This window comes from Phocoena sinus, chromosome 5 (assembly GCF_008692025.1).
Source record: "Phocoena sinus isolate mPhoSin1 chromosome 5, mPhoSin1.pri, whole genome shotgun sequence".
Lineage (NCBI taxonomy): Eukaryota > Metazoa > Chordata > Mammalia > Artiodactyla > Phocoenidae > Phocoena > Phocoena sinus.
The window spans coordinates 129,812,784-129,831,916 of record NC_045767.1 but is presented as its reverse complement, the minus strand read 5'-3'; the positions used below and the strand labels follow the sequence as shown (position 1 = coordinate 129,831,916).

Here is a 19,133-nt window from a genome sequence, read left to right as displayed (position 1 = left end):
TAGAGGGTATAAGGTTGTCTGAGAAGAGTAAGACAAGGTGATGAAAATAATATTTATCTAGTCATCGTAAATTTTTCTTTTCATTTTGAAATTTAATACATTATTTTATTTTTTTTAATCCTATTATTTTTACCTCCTGACCCCCTTCACCCATTTCTGCTACCCCTGGCCTCTGGCAACCATCAATCTGTTCTTTCATTGTTATGGTTTGCTTTTTTTTTTTTGATTCCACATACAAGAGAGATCTTATGGTATTTGTCTCTCTCTGTCTGACTTATTTCATTTAGCATAATGCCCTGGAGGTTCATCGATGTTGTCACAAATGGCAAGATTTCATTCTTTTCTATGGCTGAATAATATTGCTGTGCGTGTGTGTGTGTGTGTGTGTGTGTGTGTGTGCGTGCATGTGTATATAAGTATAAAACACATTTTTTTATCCATATCCATCAATGGACACATTGTTTGTTCCATATATTGGCTATTATAAATAGTGTTGCAATGAACATGGAGGTACATATATCTTTTTGAGTTAGTGTTTTCTTTTTTTTCTCTTTTTTTGATAAATACCCAAAAGTGGAATTGTTGGATCATATGGTAGGTCTGTTTTTAATTTTTTGAGGATTATTCATACTGTTTTCCATAGTGGCTGCACAAACTTACTTTCCCACCAACAGTGCATGAGGGCTCCCTTTTCTTCACATCCTCACCAACACTTGTTATTTTTTGCCTTTTTGATAATAGCCATTCTAACAGATGTGAAGTGATATCCCATTATTGTTTTGATTTGCATTTCCCTGATGATTAATGATGTTGAGCATCTTTTTATATACCTGTTGACCATCTGTATACGTTCTTTGGAAAAAATCCTTATTCATTTTAACTTAATCTACCTCTTTTCAATAAGTACTCCCTTCCCCACTTTTGCCTGATGTTTCTTTAATTTATATATATAAATATATAATATATACAATAATATATATATATATATATATATATATATATATATATATATATATATATATACACTTTTTTTTTCCTGAAGAGAATGAACTTCTATCCTCTGCTAGGGAAGGGAGGAGAAGTTGCCTGGCTGCATGGAATATTGTCAACCAATCCTCTGGTTGTCAGTTCCATTTTTATTCCCACTTTCATAGGTACATAGCTTTGCTATGATCCCACAGTAAAAGTAGGGTTGTTTGGGGATTGGGGGTACACTACTGGCTCAGGTTTCAGGTATCATGTGTCTGTCTGCTTTCCAGTTTTCTTTTCCATCTGGTGTCTACTCTCAAAGTGCTTAGATTTTACAATGGACTCTTTATTTTTAAATATACCTTTTTTTTCCCTAATTTCTGCTTTTTAAAAAAGTATATATATATACATTTATATAATGTAGAGTTTTAATATTTATTTTTAAAGAACTTTGAGGAATAAATCTATTGTCTAATAGATTGTCTAATTCTGTGTCAACCTGGTTAAAACCAGGCTGAATACTCTAGACATGGTTATAAAATATAATAAACAATACACATTCAATTTTATATGCATATCAGTAAAGAGTAAGAGCCAATATCTACTTAGTTTGACAGGACCAAATATGGCAGTTAGCATTATGAATTTTGTCTTAACTTTTTTCTTTCCTTGTCACACAGACTATATTTATTAAGTGTTTAAGAATAAAGCCAGTTAAAGAATTTGGAATTGTCTCTTCTTTGAAATATGTCTTACTAAAGCAATTGCCTATTAGGAAAGCATCGAACTTCATGAATAATCATTTCTATATTATGGGAAATACGCTGGAAGTAACTTGTTTTAAGTCTACTTAATTTAGTGCATGGAAAGATTTGATAAAGCTTCAGTGAAGTTCTGCAAAAACTGGTGCATAAACTCAGACGTATGTATAGCAAGATTCATATGTTGTTCAAAATTGTCTCTAAGAAGTGAGTATAAAGTTCACAATAAAAAATGAGACAAATTTCCGTAAGTCACATGGTGTAATGTCACTATTTGCAGTCTTATAAGTTAGTTTTAAAGCTTTAGTCACAAATACAGAATGAGATTTATTAAAGTACACAAAATTCTGTTCTTCAGTGTATTCATGTTGTATAATTAGGTTATTAGCTACATAATTTAATACATTTTTGTGAGGTAAAAACAGTTTAACTGTTAGCAGCTGCCTCTAAAATAGCCTTACACTTATTCAGATTTAAACTATCTAGTGACTTGAGTAAGTAATTATAATTTTGTTGTAACACTATGTAACATATGGTGTTTACATTCTTCTCAAGAGCTCCTTGAGGGGAGGAAAAAAATACAGAAGCATCAATATAAATAGTGATTTAGGGAGCCAATATATACAAAGATTAATGGTAGCTAATAGGATATTAAATAGTTGTTAAAGTATTTGAATTTGTCTTATTGGATTATTGAGTTATGAGATTGTATTTTCAGTTGTTTGCTAGGTGCTAGCATCTTTACATAACATATTCATTTTGAGTAATCTGCTTTCTAAATTGAGGTTTATGGGTTTTTTGTTTGTCTGTTTTTTGTTTTTGCGGTACACAGGCCTCTCACTGTTGTGGCCTCTCCCGTTGCGGAGCACAGGCTCCGGACACGCAGGCTCAGCGGCCATTGCTCACGGGCCCAGCCGCTCCGCGGCACATGGGATCTTCCCGGACAGGGGCACGAACCCGTGTCCCCTGCATTGGCAGGCGGACCCTCAACCACTGCGCCACCAGGGAAGCCTGAGGTTTAGGGTTTTTTAACTTTATCACAGAATTCATTTCAAGCAGTGTATCCCTCTTTCTGAATAACAAAGCATTATTTTATGTCTGTTTATATTTTAGACTTCAACATGTAAGAGGCAGATAACCCAGTATTTTTTCAATTAAAAAGGATAGACATAACATTTCTTTTAAGATAATGTTAAAAGTTATAAGCACAGTCAAAATTCTAGTATATTCAGGTTTGGTTTTAAAATAGACCGTATTCCAAATATTTGCTCAGAAGTTATCTGTTTTAAGTGTTGCTCCTACTAAACCATAAAGACTCTTTAAAGCTATGGCTTATCTAAAAAATAGCTACAGTACAAGCTTTAATTTCTTGAGCACTTCCAATGGGTTAAACAGGCTTTAAGGTGTTTTACATGTATTTTTCTCAGGAAAAACTCCATAAATTAGACTAGGCATCTTTAACCTTATTTTCTATATGAAGAAACTGAAACTAGAGTCTTTTTTAATATCCCCAGTATACCTCTAGTAAATGGCAGAGCCAGAATGATTTTAAAACCCATTGTTTAAAGTACTATCCTGTGCTATAAATTGTACTAGACACAGTTGCCTAATTCTGTGTCATCTGTATTAATTGAATGAAGACAGGGACTAGATCAGAGCACCTTTTATGACCACTCAAAGGATGTTTTGACTAGATAGATAATTCAGTATCACAGAGGAGCATATTATCATGATTGCTATTAACAAAACAATGATAATAAATACTTTAAAATAAATCTTATAGCGTATAGTTCTTTTTCATCTGCAGTTAACTCCTCTGTTTCTGTGGAATAATTCATCAGACAGTTTACCTTGGGATTTAAGAAACATACCATCTTCTGAACTCACAGGAGAGGAGACTCTTTCCTCTCCAACCTTATCTAGATTCCTTCTAGGGGGTTAGATAAATGTGGGCCTAAAGTATCGTGTTAATCTACGTTTGGATCAGCATAGGTAATATTTACATTTTTAAAAAATATGATACTCTAATTTGTAGTGATTCATTTTTTTAAATATTAGGGGCAGTTTTTATCCTGGGAAGTGAAAGTTCTGAAACCTAATCGCAAGCGATATTAGCCAATTTGTAAATATTGTATAGTCCTGGATCCCAGTCCCCTCCCTGCAGTCTTTTCTCTTCTCTGGCTGCACTCATTCCTGGTTGATTTCATACCATCTACGGCCTGATTCCTCACAACTATTTTAACTCCATCCCAGACTTACCTGAGTTTCAGACTCATATATATAAATGCCTACTCAGTAGCTCCACTAGTATATCTATTAGGAATCTCCAAATTGATAAAACCATTCAAAAATTTTGATTCTTATGCCATTATACCCACCTCACCGTCCTCAATCTATTTCTCTCTGGGTCTACATATCTCCTTCACAATTTCAATAAATGATTTTGTTAACTCCTTCATTGTTCCGGCCAAAGGAAAAAAAAGAAAAGAAAAAATATTTCATCTTTGACTCTATTCTTTCATTTCTTCTTACACCCATTCCATCCATCAGCAAGTCAGCTCTGCCTTGAATATATACGAGTATATTCCAAGTCTCTCCATTTCTTCCACTTATGCTACCATCATCCTCATCATCTCTCACCCAGGGTGTGGCATGGTTTCTTACTGGCCTTCCTGTTTCTACACTTGTCTCCTCTATAATCCATTTTTCACAAGGAGCCGGAGTTTTCTTTATAAAAGACAAGCTGTATTGTGTCATTCCCCTGCTTAAAACACTTGAAGCATCCCATCAAACACAAGGTTAAAGTGAAATTAGTTGCCAAGGGCTGTAGTGTTTGTATCTTCTAGCCCGTGGCAGCTTTTCCAATCTCATCTCTGATTTCTCTTGTATGTCTTTTCTTGTTTTGGCCATGCTGACCTCGTGTTGTTTCTTACACATAGCAAATTCTCTCCTTCCTCAGGACAGTTGTACTAACTTTTCTTTTGTCTCCATTCTTCATTCTCCAGATTTTCATATGACTCATTCCGTCATTGCATTTAAGAATCTGTGCTGTGTCACAGATATGTGCCTGTGTCACAGCTCATCAGAAAAGCCTACTCCAACTACCCTGCCTAAAATAACTGTCGTATTCCAGCTCCTTTTCCTGATTTATTTTACTTTGTGACATTTATTATTTTTCACAGTATAAAAACCCTTGTCACCTGACATGAAATTACATGTATGTATTTAAAACTAGTTTTGCTCAGTAGAATAGAAGGTCAGCATGGGCACAGACTTACTCACCATTGTTTTCCCAGCTCATACAACAGTGACTGGCACAGAGTACCTTTTTTTTTTTTTTTTTTTTTTTGTGGTACGCAGGCCTCTCACTGTTGTGGCCTCTCCCGGTGTGGAGCACAGGCTCTGGGGGCGCAGGCTCAGCGGCCATGGCTCACGGGCCCAGCCGCTCCGTGGCATGTGGGATCTTCCCAGACTGGGGCACAAACCCGTGTCCCCTGCATCAGAAGGCGGACTCTCAACCACTGTGCCACCAGGGAAGCCCCCAGAATACCTATTTAATAAATATTTGTTAAATGAAAAAGCTGTTATGTCATGTTGTGCTTTAACATGTTTCTATGTATATGCAATACTCAGTATACCTAAGTGTATATATGTGTGTGTGCATCTGATATGCAGAGAGGTAAGAATTTATTATCATTGTTGATGTTAATAGAAATCATGATAATGTGCTCTCTTCTGATACTGAATTATCTAATCAAAGCATGTTTTGAATTTTCATAAGTTTAATCTGGTCCCTGTTTTCATCCAGTTAATACAGGTGATGTAGAATTAGCCAGACAATTGTGTATAGTTGAGGTAAAACCTGTATTCCCCCCAAATAGAAAGAATTGGGTGTTTTAATTTGAAGTAACCCAATATGGTGAAGTTATTTAATACTCTGTCTTGTATATCCTTTTTTCCCTTAACTGCATCTAATCTTTTCCTGACTTGATAATCTTGGTAACATTTTTGATACCTCATTTTAGTTAGAAATTGTGTTCAGCTGCAAATCAAAACAAAAACATAAAATAACAGTGACTGAAACCCTATTGTATTTATTCTTACACACAAAAAGTCTGGAGGTAGCAGCCCAGAGTGGGTAGATAGGGCTGCTCTTGGAGGTTGTCTGGGACCCTGACTCCTGTTATTGTTCTGTCTTGCTTTGCGCATGTCCAACTTCTGTAATAAAGACCACTTTAGTCTAGTGGAGTTCTTGTTATTGTTTTTTTTGTTGTTTTTTTTTTTGGAGTTCTTGTTTTAAAGCAACATTCCAAGTAGTAGTAGGGAGGAAATGAGGAAGGTGAAAAGTGACATACTTGTTAGTTGAACCGCTTCATGTGAGGAGCCACTCTGGAAATCCCACACAGTACTTCTGCTTATGTGTCATTGGCCAGACCTCCCAGAAAAAAAGGCTGGACAAATGTAGTCTTTTGATCAGATACATTACTATCCCCAAAACACCAGGGATGTGTTACTAGGAAGAAGGGGGAGTGGTTACTGATGGACAAATAACAGAATATTTTAAATACATCTCTGAGTTTCTTATGAAGTTTTTCTACTATTGTTACAGTTATTGGCGTATGTTTATTTTTCCATATCTTCCTATACATTCCACCCCCATATATCACATTATTGTGCTGTCTCTGTAATTAGCCACACTATTTAGGAGTGTATTTTACACAATAGTTAGTCAGTAAATACTTGTTACATTTGTATTCAAATGACAACCCATTAGCTTGATTTCATTAGCACCTTATTCTGGCAGATGCTAAAAAGCAGGAGAAGCCTTGTCTTCTTGTGTTGTCAGCACTTCTACAGATATTTTAAAAACAAGAAAAATGAACACAATCTGTTTTTACTGTATTCTCACATAAATGGCCAAATTGCCTACTTAAATTTGAAAGAAAACCCAACTGAGGTATCAACACACTTTGAAAGAGAGCTATTAGCAATGCAAACACTGTTAACTGAGATTTGTATTCAATAAAACAAACAAAAACTTGAACCTCCTAAAGTAAATTGTGAGTAAAATGGCTATCAGTTATGGTAATGAAGTTAAACACAGGGGAAATAAAATTCCAACCATACCTGCTCCCTTGTAAATTACATGCAGTGTGGAACTTACATTTCTAAAATATGTTTCCCATTTTACTCAGAATATGTTTTGATTTTACTTAAAAACCAAGCTTTTAAAATACATAAGAAAATATTTAATATGAAAATATTTAATAATTTAATTTCAAGTGCCAAATATCATCTTCATGTTTTATATAACTTGTAATGATTTCATTAATGTAACATTTGTCTCTGTATCCAACTCCTCTACACAGAAATACAAGCAAGTTTTCAACATTTTAAGGCATGATTCTTGAAGAATAACCTGCATCAAAATAATCAAGTTAAATTTTTTAATTGAAGCTAGCTAGTAAGGTCTTTTTTAGTGTCTAAGTTTCTGAGCAGTCTATAGATTTGTTTTATGACATTACATTATGTAATATGTTCAGTAATTCTTGATAGCTTTATGTCATGTGCTAAATAGTCTCTATTTTAAAGTTTGAGGTACTTATGATACACACACATGGATTTCCTTACAATTTTTTTTTTAAAAATTGGAAAGTTTTGAAAATTAATTATGTTCCCAGTTCTCATATCAAAGTTTAAACTGCTAGAGTACAAGAAATATATATATGTGTGTGTGTGTGTGTGTGTGTGTGTGTGTGTGTGTGTGTGTGTTACCAAACTCAGGTTCCACTGATCGCTGCTTGAAAGCCAGTACTTGACAGTTGTTGGTTGGAAAGGAAAGGTTGCTTTATTCAGGAGGCCAGCAACCTGGGGAGAAGAGAGACGCATGTCCAAAAACCAATTCCCAAGATTCTGCTCGACCATGAAAGTTTTTAAAAGGAGAATCATTTGGACAGGCTGTCAGAGTCTTCTTGTTTTCCATTGTGTGCAGACTTTCTTCTCATTGGTTGGTGGTGAAGGAACAGGGACATATTCCAAGAATCTTGTGCTCAGCTTGAAGTCAACATCCTCCACCTGGGTGGGGGCCTTAGTTCCCCCGCAGAAGAACTCAAAGGTATTGTTATGTATATTCCTTGAGGAGGAACCAGGACCCTGCTTTATCTCTGCACTATTGTTTCTAGACTGCTTCTCCTTTGTTTCTATGTTCCCTCCCTTCCCTGATTAGCAACTGTTTGAATCTGCTCTTTGGAACTCAGGAAGCTGAATAAGGCCTGTTTCCTACAAACAAGAAACAAGAAACAGGACATAGAAAGGCTTTGTACCAAACAGGGTCCTGCTTGGTTTCATATATATATGTTTATGTCCTCTTTTAGATTTTCATTAAGTACTTATTGAATAAAAGTACTTCTTAAGTTTCATTAGGTACTTTCTGAAGCTATAGTAAAACTAGGTTAAAATGATAAAACGAGGAACACAGAGGACCCTGTATACATATGTTTTCCCACTGATATGAATATATTATTTAAACTCAAAATAAATTTATGAAGACTCATCAGATTTAAACACAGATTAAATTAACTTGAGGGTAACCCTTTTTCTCTTCTCATCGTAAAAAAAATATTTTCCCTGGGCCTCCCTGGTGGCGCAGTGGTTGAGAGTCCGCCTGCCGATGCAGGGGACACGGGTTCGTGCCCCGGTCTGGGAAGATCCCACATGCCGCGGAGCGGCTGGGCCCGTGAGCCATGGCCGCTGAGCCTGCGCGTCCGGAGCCTGTCCTCCGCAACGGGAGAGGCCACAACAGTGAGAGGCCCGCGTAACGCATAAAAAAAAAAAAAAAAAAAAAATATTTTCCCTTTATAAAAATATTTAGCATGTTTTGCTAGAATTTTGTCCCACTTTTAAAGTGGGATTGGGTAAAAAGAAATAAAGCCCTCATTCTAGGTAGTGCTCCAGGGTCTTGGTCACTTGATCCGTGGAACCAAGGGAGCAGAAAAGTGCCAGATTAAAAGTGCACAAAGAATTTGTTGCAGGAAAAAATGTGGGGCACGAGAGGATGGTCATGTCCTAGGTCTCAGACGAGTCCCTGGGACAGCTGCCAAGTGTGGGCTCTTGGCTTTGCACAGGAAAGCATTCAAGAAGGAGCCATAGTAAAGTGAAAGAAGGTTTATTCAGGGAGATACACACTCCATAGACAAGAGTGCGGGCCGTCTCAGAAGGCAAGAGATGCCAGGGTACAGAGTTGTCAGTTTTTATAGGGGTGGGTAACTTCATAGGCTAATGAGTGGGATGATCATTCCAACTATTTTGGGGAAGGGGTGTGGATTTCTAGGAATTGGGCCATGGCCCACTTCTTGACCTTTTATGGTCAGCCTTGGAACTGTCATGGTCCCTGTGGGTGTGTCATTTAGTGTGCTGATGTGTGACAGTGAGCGTATAATGAGGCTCAAGGTCTAGGGGAAGTCAACTTGTCCGCCATCTTGGACCTAGTTGGTTCTAACCAGTTCATGTTGTACCCTCAATGGCTATGTCATTCTTTTAAAGGTTGTGCCCTGCCCCCTTTCTGTCTCAAATTCACGTCAAAGGAACTAATTGCAAGGGGACTCCAGCTACTCTAGGTACACAGGAAAGGGATTAGCTGTTGCACTTGTCTTTCAGTTTTAACAGTGGTAAGCTAAGCCAGGGAGAGCATTAAGGAGGCCATGGAGTTTTCTCTTTGAAATTTTGATACTTCCTTCTATATTTAAATGTGGCATAAAACATAAAATAGTCAAAGCTCAAAGTGGGAAGCAGGACTACTAAGCTATGATGGTCCCTGTTTCTTGTATCAAGAATCAGCCCCTTTTTCTCCCATCAAGAAAAAAAGAACTGAAGTATATTTTTATAGTAAAAAAAATAGAGATGTAAAGTGAAAAAAGTAGTGCTTCTTATCTTTGATATGCTAATGGCAAAAATTGCTTAGTAATTTAAAACATATTAGTAACAGAATAAAAAAATGTAAAACATTTATATTAGGGAAAAAATTAAATGGCTATCATCTAATACACAAATATTTAAATGCACGGAGAAGTGATAAGTGATAATTTCTCAAAAAAGCATCCAAATAGATTGAGTTGCATACATACAATTTAGATAGCAGTTATAAAATCTACCATGCACCTCATACTTAATTTTACTGTTTCTACAATAAAGTATTTATTGATGATACTGTGGGGGACAGCAACCATCCCTTTCCTTTATCTGTCTAAGCTCTTGACTAGAATCCCTGTAACAGACAGATTAAAGAGTGAAAAGCATACAAATATATTTAATCTAAGTTGTTCATGACACAGGAGCCTTCATGAGGAAGTGAAGACACAAGGCAACAGTTAAAACTGAGTGTTTTTATGCTAGGTCTGATGAAGAGTGGACAGTTGTGGAAAGATATGATAGGACAAAGCATATGAGGTGAGTGTAGTAAAATGGTGGAACTGTAGCAAGGCTTGTTCGTTCAGATTCCTCTCTGTGTCTCTTGTCTTCAGAGATAAAGAGGATGCTCTTTTCCCCCAGGTAAAGGAAGGGCACCTCTCACAGGAGGGTTTTATGACCTGCTTCAAGGGAAGGTCAGAAAGTCCTTCCTGCACATGCCACTTCTCAGATTCTTCAACTTGAAATATTTAATGTGCCATTGTGCCATCTTTGGGGAATAGTATGTCCTGAACCCCTTCAATGCCAGACCAAACATGATTTTTAAGTATGTTTTCCAACGTGCTCTCAATGATTTTGCATCATTTGTTCAGGTCCACAGATATGCATTCAGCCTTCCTAACCAGAGTGTTGTGCCAGACCCTGTAAAGCAGCGGTCCCCAGCCTTTTTGGCACCTGGGACCGGGGGTGGGGGGAGGGGGGATGGTTTGGGGATGATTCAAGCGCATTACATTTACTGCACACTTTACTTCTATTGTTATTACATTGTAATATATAATGAAATAATTCTACAACTCACCATAATGCAGAATCAGTGGGAGCCCTGAGCTTGTTTTCCTGTAACTAGATGACCCCATCTGGGGGTGGCGGGAGACAGTGACACCCGACATGTGTTGCTTATGTCCAGTCTACTCTGTAGTCTCGTTTCGGTTGCCGTCACTGCAGAAAACCCTGCTTCACAAAGAGAGGATGTTGGAAATGGAAGCAGGGTTTTCAGTGCTTTAGTGGCAATCTCAGGATATTCCGCCTTGACTTTAATCCAGAATGTATGGAGATTTGAAATTGTCTCAGACATACTTTTAAGGCCACTGTCATTTGCGATCTCAAGCAGTTGATCGTCTTCCAGCACGGACAAAGTCGATTCACCTGGCTTATTCACAAATGGGTCACGGATCCATTCCTTCCCGGTTCGGGGGTCTTTTGTGGTTGGGAAATAATGCTCAAACTCTTCTGAAAGCTGAGTTAGGTGATCATGCACCAGCTGGGAGAAAGAAGGCTCTGGCTCAGCCTCTTTCAAAATCTCTGCTAATGTCTGAAATATGTCAAAATTCCCAATGTTCACTCGTCACCCCCATAATTCCGGTTTGGCTTTGAATGCAGCCACTTTATCTGCCGACTTGAATACAGTTGTCGTTCTTCCCGGAAGTGAAAAATTGAGTTCGTTGAGCAGGTTGTATATGTCACACAAGTAAGCAAGTTTTGCGACCCATTCTGTCACTGAACTGTGCTGCCAGTGGTGACTGTTTTCTAAAAGAAATCTCTGGAGCGGCTCTTGTAACTCAGAAACTCTGGCCAGTGATTCCCCTTTAGAAAGCCACCTCACTTCTGTGTGTAAGAGAAGACGTGTGTGCTCTGGGTCCATCTCCTCACAGAGCTGTGCAGACGTGAGTTAAGGGCATGTACTTTAATGTGGTTGATAATCTTAATCACATCCTGCAAAACGTTGTTAAGTTCAGGTGACATTTTTCGGCTAGCCAGCGTTTCTCTATGGATGGCACAGTGCACAGACTCACATTCAGAAGCGACCTCTTTGACCTGAGTAGTGAAACCAGAAAGCCATCCAGTCATGGCAGCCGCTGCGTCCGTGCATATACGGACACAAAATGACCAATTCGGTTTTCCTGATATGAAATCATTCAAAGACTCGAACAGTTCTGCAGCTGTGGTGTTGGCTGGCAACAAAAATGCACGTAACATATCCTCATGCACGTCCTCCTGAAAAACATATCGCACAAAAACAAGCATTGTTGCGTAGTTGTCAGCATTGGTAGACTCGTCAACCTGGATTAATTCTCTCTAACAGTTATGCCTCAGTATTCTCTGCTATTTCATCAATTCGTCTAGTTACGGTGCTAGCCGAAAGAGGAACACGTGCCACCTTTTGAACTGCAGCCTCTCCTAAAAGTTCATGACAATTGTCCTTAGCAGCAGGCAGGATCAACTCTTCACCAATAGTAAAGGGCTTCTTAGCTTCAGCAATGTGATTAGCCACTAAGAATAATGCTCTCAGTGCAGAAACACTTGATGAAGTGGTGGCCTTCAATACTTGCTTCTGTTCTTCATGTTCACATTTTTTTCTTTTGAAAAACTCCAAAGGATTGTCTTTTAATGCAGGGTGCTTGGTCTCCATGTGGTGATGCAGCAGTTTTGAAGGTTTCACGGCTTTGTTGGATAGCCGGTCACCACACATTAAACAAAGTGGGCTTGGAGAATGTGAATCACTTGTTGCAATGAACCCGCAATTTAAGTAGGACTCTTCGTATTTTGTTTTAAATGCAACTTTCTTTTTGTTGTCAGTCTTAGAGTCTTCTGCTGTCTCATCCTTGGGTCTTTCTCCCTTTCCAAAGAAGCTCGCCAGTGACATTTGTGTTTTACTCATTTTGGCTAGGGTTAGCTTGTGGGCTTACCAAAACTGTGACTGAGACCAGTGCACAGCGTGGGAAAGGAAGTGGTAAATAGAATAATGGGTGGGCCACGTTAAAGCCTGCCACCAGATGCAGCTTGTCACTTGCCACTCACTGATAGGGTTTTGATGTGAGTCTGCAAGCAGTTGATTTATTATGGTCTCTGTGCAGTCAAACCTCTCTGCTAATGGCAATCTGTATTTGCAGCCACTCCCCAGCGCTAGCATCACTGCCTCAGCTCCACCTCAGATCATCAGGCATTAGATTCTCATAAGAAGCGTGCAACCTAGATCCCTCGCGTGTGCAGTTCACAGTAGGGTTCACACTCCTTTGAGAATCTAATGCCACCACTGATCTGACAGGAGGTGGAGCTCAGGTGGTAACGTGAGAGATGGGGAGCGGCTGGAAATACGGTCGAAGCTTCGCTCACTGGCCCGCCACTCACCTCCTGCTCTGCGGCCCGGTTCCTAACAGGCCACCAACCGGTAGCGCTCCACGGCCCGGGAGTTGGGGACCCCTGCTGTAAGGGATGCTAAAGTGAGGAAAATGCGGTGTGTTGAATAAGAACATAATACAACAGTACTATAATAAGATGACTAAGATAGTGAACTGAGAGAAGTTCTCATGTCTCATGGTGATGGATAGGCAGGATAAACTGGAGGGAGAAGCAACTTACTGACATTTGTGACTATGATATCTGAATTTTCCCCATTTCACCATGATTTTTTAGCACCATTCTACTGGCTCCCTCCAGTCCCTTTTCTCTTAAATCCTTTTTTGTCTCCTCTATTAGAACAACTTGTGCCTCCTTGTAAGCTATCTGTATAACCAAAGCTTAGTCATCATTAAGTCAAAGATCCACTATTAAATTTTTTGCGTAATATTTTCAGACACCGACACTTCCTCCCAAGTAGTAGACTTTACCTTTCTTTTGTGCTTTTCCTCCGTACCTCTCAAAACAAGCTCAATTATAGTGCCTATGCCAGTGCATTGGAGTAATTCCCTGTGTTTCTTCAGTAGACTATTATTGATCTGATGGTTGGTATGATGCCTTGTTTATCTCAGAATTGGTTGCACACAATGCATTGTCTGCAGTGCCGAACGAATAATAGACTTTCAATAAATCTCACTGAATAGGAAGGATAACTAGAAAATGGCATTCAGGTTTCTCAGGATGTTGGAGAAATAGAAAAAAAAAAAAGAACAAAAACAAAAAACCTCAAGCTACTCCAGTAAAAGTGAGTTTATTTTATAAATAAAACAGGGAATTAAGGAGGAAAATAATAGCCTCAGGGGCAAAATAAGCAGAGCCAGTGGTGTGCTGGTAAATGGTTAATAATCAGCTCTTTAAGGAGAAGCAGATTTGTAGCATTTGCCAGTTTCCGTGGTGCCCTTGCTCCACCATGGCAAATGTCAAGCTACCAGGTCAGGTCACTGAAGTTGGAGCTGGGAAAAGATGAGCACAGTCAGCTCTTGCAAACTCGTGTAAGGTGACTCCAGCAAAGAACTCACGGCAAACTGGAAAATCATCCTCCTCTAGTAGTCACTGTGTTTCTCACGGTCTGATATGCGACAGTCACCCCATTAGTCGCCCAAACTCTTTACTCCTTTTCTGTGCTGCTTTTCTTTCTCTGCTTTTTCTCCTCCACTGTTGCCTCATTTCTCTCAATTTTCCTTTGTTTCTAGCTGGTAACTTCTGTTTAGGGTTGGCTTCTGTTGTCACATAATTGCCGTCATGTCATGACTTCTGTTCACTGACGTTTCTATGCTGCTTTGATACCTAATATCCATTTGTCATACATACATTTGGGATGGCTGATATTCAGACAGCTGAGAGAAACTTTTATTGATTTGGCAAGTGACTGTCTAGTATAAAATGCCAAAGTTAGTGCCCTCATTAATATTCTCTCCTATGTTTCTGCCAAGGTCAGCTTGAGGGCCAAGCTGCACCTACCCCTGGCATCACAGAATCACCTGATATGATAAAACGAAAGTTTTTAAATGAAGGACTTCTCAGAAAAAGCTATAGGAATGGCAAGTTCTCTGATGTTTTACTCTGCACGGATAGCCTTTCTGTGAGGGGGGATCATAAGGTAGACTGTATATTTTTCAAGGACAGAGAAGAGCAGGTGCCAGAATTTGTAAATTTCTATGATTCTAGTGTTTTCATATGTACAAAATACTGGTGATATAATCTGATTGCACAGAATCATTAGAATTTTCCTGTAAGCTTGATCTCATGGTCACAAATTGTGACTGCTTTTTCCTAAACGTCCAGATACTACCTTTAAATTTAAGGCAAGCAGAAAACCTGAATTCACAGATTTCTGAAACATCTTGGAGAAGTGAAACTATGAGCCATACATAAGCATTTTAAAAAATTAATTAAACTTTTTATTTTATATTGTAATATAGTTGATTAACGATGTTGTGTTAGTTTCAGGCGTGTACAGCAAAGTGATTCAGTTATACATACACATGCATCTATTCTTTTTCAAATTCTTTTCCATTGAGGTTGTTACATAATATTGAGCAGTGTTCCCTGTGCTATACAGTAAGTCCTTGTTGGCTATCCATTTTAAGTATAGCAGTGTGTACATGTCAGCATTTCTGAACATCTATATATCTTATATAAATATGTGTATATTCTAATTGTGTATGCATATATATACACAAATAATTAAATGTGTATATACATATAAATGAATTAAATGTGTATATATGTATGTATATATCAATTCAGAAATAGAAAACCTATATCTTTATACACAAAACAGATTTCTTTTCAACATTCTCCTCACCACCACCACACATTTACCACAAGTGTATATTAGTAAAAAAGTGATGATGAATAGGTGAAGAACAACTTTATAGATTTCACAAAATTTACAAAATATAAGAAGTTTGAGTTAAATAAAGATACACTTAAATGGTTAAAATAGCTGTATTAAGTAGTTTTAATGGTTAAAACTACTTAATTGTCATAAAATGAATTTTTTAAGTTATGTTTTAATATTATAAAAGATCACAAAGTATAAATATTTTACTAAGAAACTTTATAAATATGCATTTGTTTAGCTTTATGTACCAAGTTAAAGTAGTCCTTTGCATGGAAGCAACCTAAATATCCATCAGTAGAAGAATGCGGGCTTCCCTGGTGGCGCAGTGGTTGAGAGTCCGCCTGCCAATGCAGGGGACACGGGTTCGTGCCCCGGTCCGGGAAGATCCCACATGCCGCGGAGCGGCTGGGCCCATGAGCCATGGCCGCTGAGCCTGTGCTCCGGAGCCTGTGCTCCGCAACGGGAGAGGCCACAGCAGTGAGAGGCCCACGTACCGCAAAAAAAAAAAAAAAAAAAATAGAAGAATGGATAAAGAAGATGTGGTACATATATACAATGGAATATTACTGAGCCATAATAAGGAACCAAACTGTGCCATTTGCAGAGATGTGGATGCACCTAGAGACTGTCCTACGGAGTGAAGTAAGTCAGAAAGAGAAAAGTATCGTATAATATCGGTTGTATGTAGAATCTAGAAAAATGGTACATATAAACTTATTTGCAAAGCAGAAATAGAGACACCATTGTAGGAAACAAAAGCATGGATACCAAAGGGGGATGGGAGGGGTGGGATGAATTGGGAGACTGGGATTGACATATTTACACTACTATGTATAAAATAGATAACTAATGAGAACCTACTGTATAGCACAGGGAACTCTACTCAATGCTCTGTAGTGACCTAAATGGGAAGGAAGTCCAAAAAAAGAGAGGGGATATGTGTATATGTACAGCTGATTCACCTTGCTGTACAGCAGAAACTAACACAACATTGTAAAGCAACTATACTCCAATAAAAATTAATAATAAAAAAAAGAATAGCACATGAAGTTCAAAATCAGAAAAAATTGAATAAAATTTAAAGTAGTCCTTTAAGCAATAATTATTGGCTATATAGAATAAGACACACAAGATATATAATGTATAAATGAGTAAATGAAGTAATACATGCCATTTTGGGTTGACAGTGTCTATAATTTTAACCAGTAAATTATTTAAAAAATACACTCAAGTTAAGATGTTACATTCACTTACAATATGAATGCTGACTGTATATAATTTCACTCTTTTTTACACATTTGAATTAATGCTACTATTAATAAGATTTTACCGTTAACATCTAGTAGGGGCAGATATGAGATAATTTATATTTTCCTATCATATAAAATGTGCACTCTTCAGTAATTTGAATTTTTATCTTGTCATTTTGGGTCTTTTACAACATTTATTATCATAGTCAATAAAAGTAATAGATTGTCTATTAATATTTGAAAAATGGCAAAAAGTAAACAATAATACTATTTCTAATTCATTTAATACAATGAACAAATATTTTGTCTGATTTATTGTTAACAAATTATTGATAATAGCCAACTAGTGAAAAACTAGAATATAAATAGAGCTAATCTGGGAAGCAGTTCAGCTGCCTTTGAAAAGCTTAAAGACCACCACTTGGTCTTTAAGTATAGACAGCATCACTGATAAAGCTGCATGTATGGAACACACCAAAAATACTGTTTATTTTTTTCTTAGGTATCTTATGCCTACAGAGATATCCCTTGTCACCTAATGATGGCAGTGCATGAGGTGTGGGCTACATGGAGTGTCATGACAGGCCTCATTTAAACAGAAAGCAAAGCAGAGTATCAAGGCCATAATATTTTCTCTGTAAGAAGTGAAGTATTTATTAAAATAAAAGTGTAAAAATTTTAAAGTATTAATTATAATAATAACTTATAAAACTTAACCAATTAAGCTGTTTAAAAGAACAATGAAGAAAATTAATTTATGCCACATTTGGAAACTATTTTTCTCAACAAGGAAATTAGTTGAAAATCCCTAGCCCATGATTTCCTAAAAAGCCACTTATAACTTGGATATTAGTAGCAATTCAGGCTCTCTTTTCTGCTGGCCTATGTCACTTCCAAATACTTTAATGATGACATTGTATTGTTAACCAATATGAATTTGTCACTGCCTACTAAACTGACCAATCATTTTGTAAATACAAAATAATTTTCTTTATTCTATGAAGTATCTCATTGTTCTCATTCTCCATTGGTGGCCTATACTTCTTTCTTTTCTCAAATGAAATGTAGAGGAAAAAATCATGGCAACCCATTGTGTCTGCAACAATCTCTGTAAAATACTTCTGTCCAAGGTTCTTTCCAATCAGGAACACAATTCTTAGCAAACAGGTCACTAACTCACTTAATTAACTCTCTCCTATGTTCTCAGAGGTGTTTCTACATCAAGCTTGAATTGGCTTATTATTTAACAAACTGTACAAGGCCTTCGGGAAACCTGTTTTTAACAAAAATGGGCTCTTAAATAGCCTTTGGTCTCCTTAAAGGATTCTGAATAACTGCATAAAATCCTAATACACTTATTAGCAGTGCATCCGTATGCAGATATTAAAGAGTGAGAGATAAATTTCTTTTCTGACTCCCGAAGGGGCATCCTAATATTGTGTTTCTTTAAACATTGCTTGACCTATGAACACCTAATATACAGATATTTTACCTAAAGATCACTCCAGAACTTTGACAATTAAGAAATATACCTGGGAAGAGATATGGGAACATATGTATATGTATAACTGATTCACTTTGTTATAAAGCAGAAACTAACACACCATTGTAAAGCAATTATACCCCAATAAAGATGTTAACAATAAAATAAAATAATAAAAAAAAAAGAAATACCCCTGAAGACTTGTTTAGGATTCTCTGTACTCTTCTTTGTTAGAATATGGGATGCAGAGGTTTAAAGGAGAGCCTTCCCCTCTTTCCATTTTTCTTACTCAGACAACTTTAAAAAATATATTTATTCTTTTCCAGTTACTCCACTGTAGTAAGGATTGCAAAGTCAATTGAGCCATGGTTTCTTTCCTCTAAGAAATTGCATTCTAGTGAGGAGTAGGGCAAGAAACAAACAAACTACAATTACAGGCAAGATTGTTAAGGGTTAAAATAGATTTTTAAGTAAACACATCTAATTTTGACCAAGAGATTCCATATTTCCCAGAAAGCTAATATGTGAGCTGAATTTTTAATATTAAGTCAGATTGTGCTAGAATAGGGAAAGGCCATTCTGAGCAGAAGGAAAGGTGGTGGAAGCATGGAGGTGAGTGCAGACTGTGTGAAGTCGTACAAGTAGTTCATGTGACTGTTCGCTGTATGGGCTCCTATAATGGGAGGCAGTTGAAGCCAAAAGAGTAGGCAGGATCACTGAAAACATTGGAGGAAGAAAAGGGAATGCATATATTAAATTTTCATAAACTTACCTAGACAGAAACTTTTAGAACATAAATTGTTTGAAATTTGGAGACTTGCAATATGCCAAAAATCTAAACAAGAAACACATCAATCTTAAACAGCCTACCCATGTGTGAACATAGCAGGTAAGTCTTTCTAATGCAGATGGATACTCTCTTTATGAAAATATAGTTGACTCTTGAACAACTCAGGGGTTAA

General features: G+C 37.4%; 1 protein-coding gene across 4 annotated transcripts in view; it reads left to right on the top strand.

The window, feature by feature from the left end:
- Positions 1 to 19,133, top strand: part of CCSER1 (coiled-coil serine rich protein 1) — a 721,106-nt gene that overhangs the window by 553,989 nt on the left and 147,984 nt on the right. Inside the window, exon 8 of one of the 4 annotated variants that reach the window (XM_032632160.1) lies at positions 7,723 to 7,845. The exons of the other annotated variants lie outside the window; for them this stretch is intronic. Within the exon in view, the coding sequence (XP_032488051.1) occupies positions 7,723 to 7,845 (123 nt within the window). The remainder of the gene's footprint in view (positions 1 to 7,722; positions 7,846 to 19,133) is intronic. 4 annotated transcript variants of the gene reach the window in all.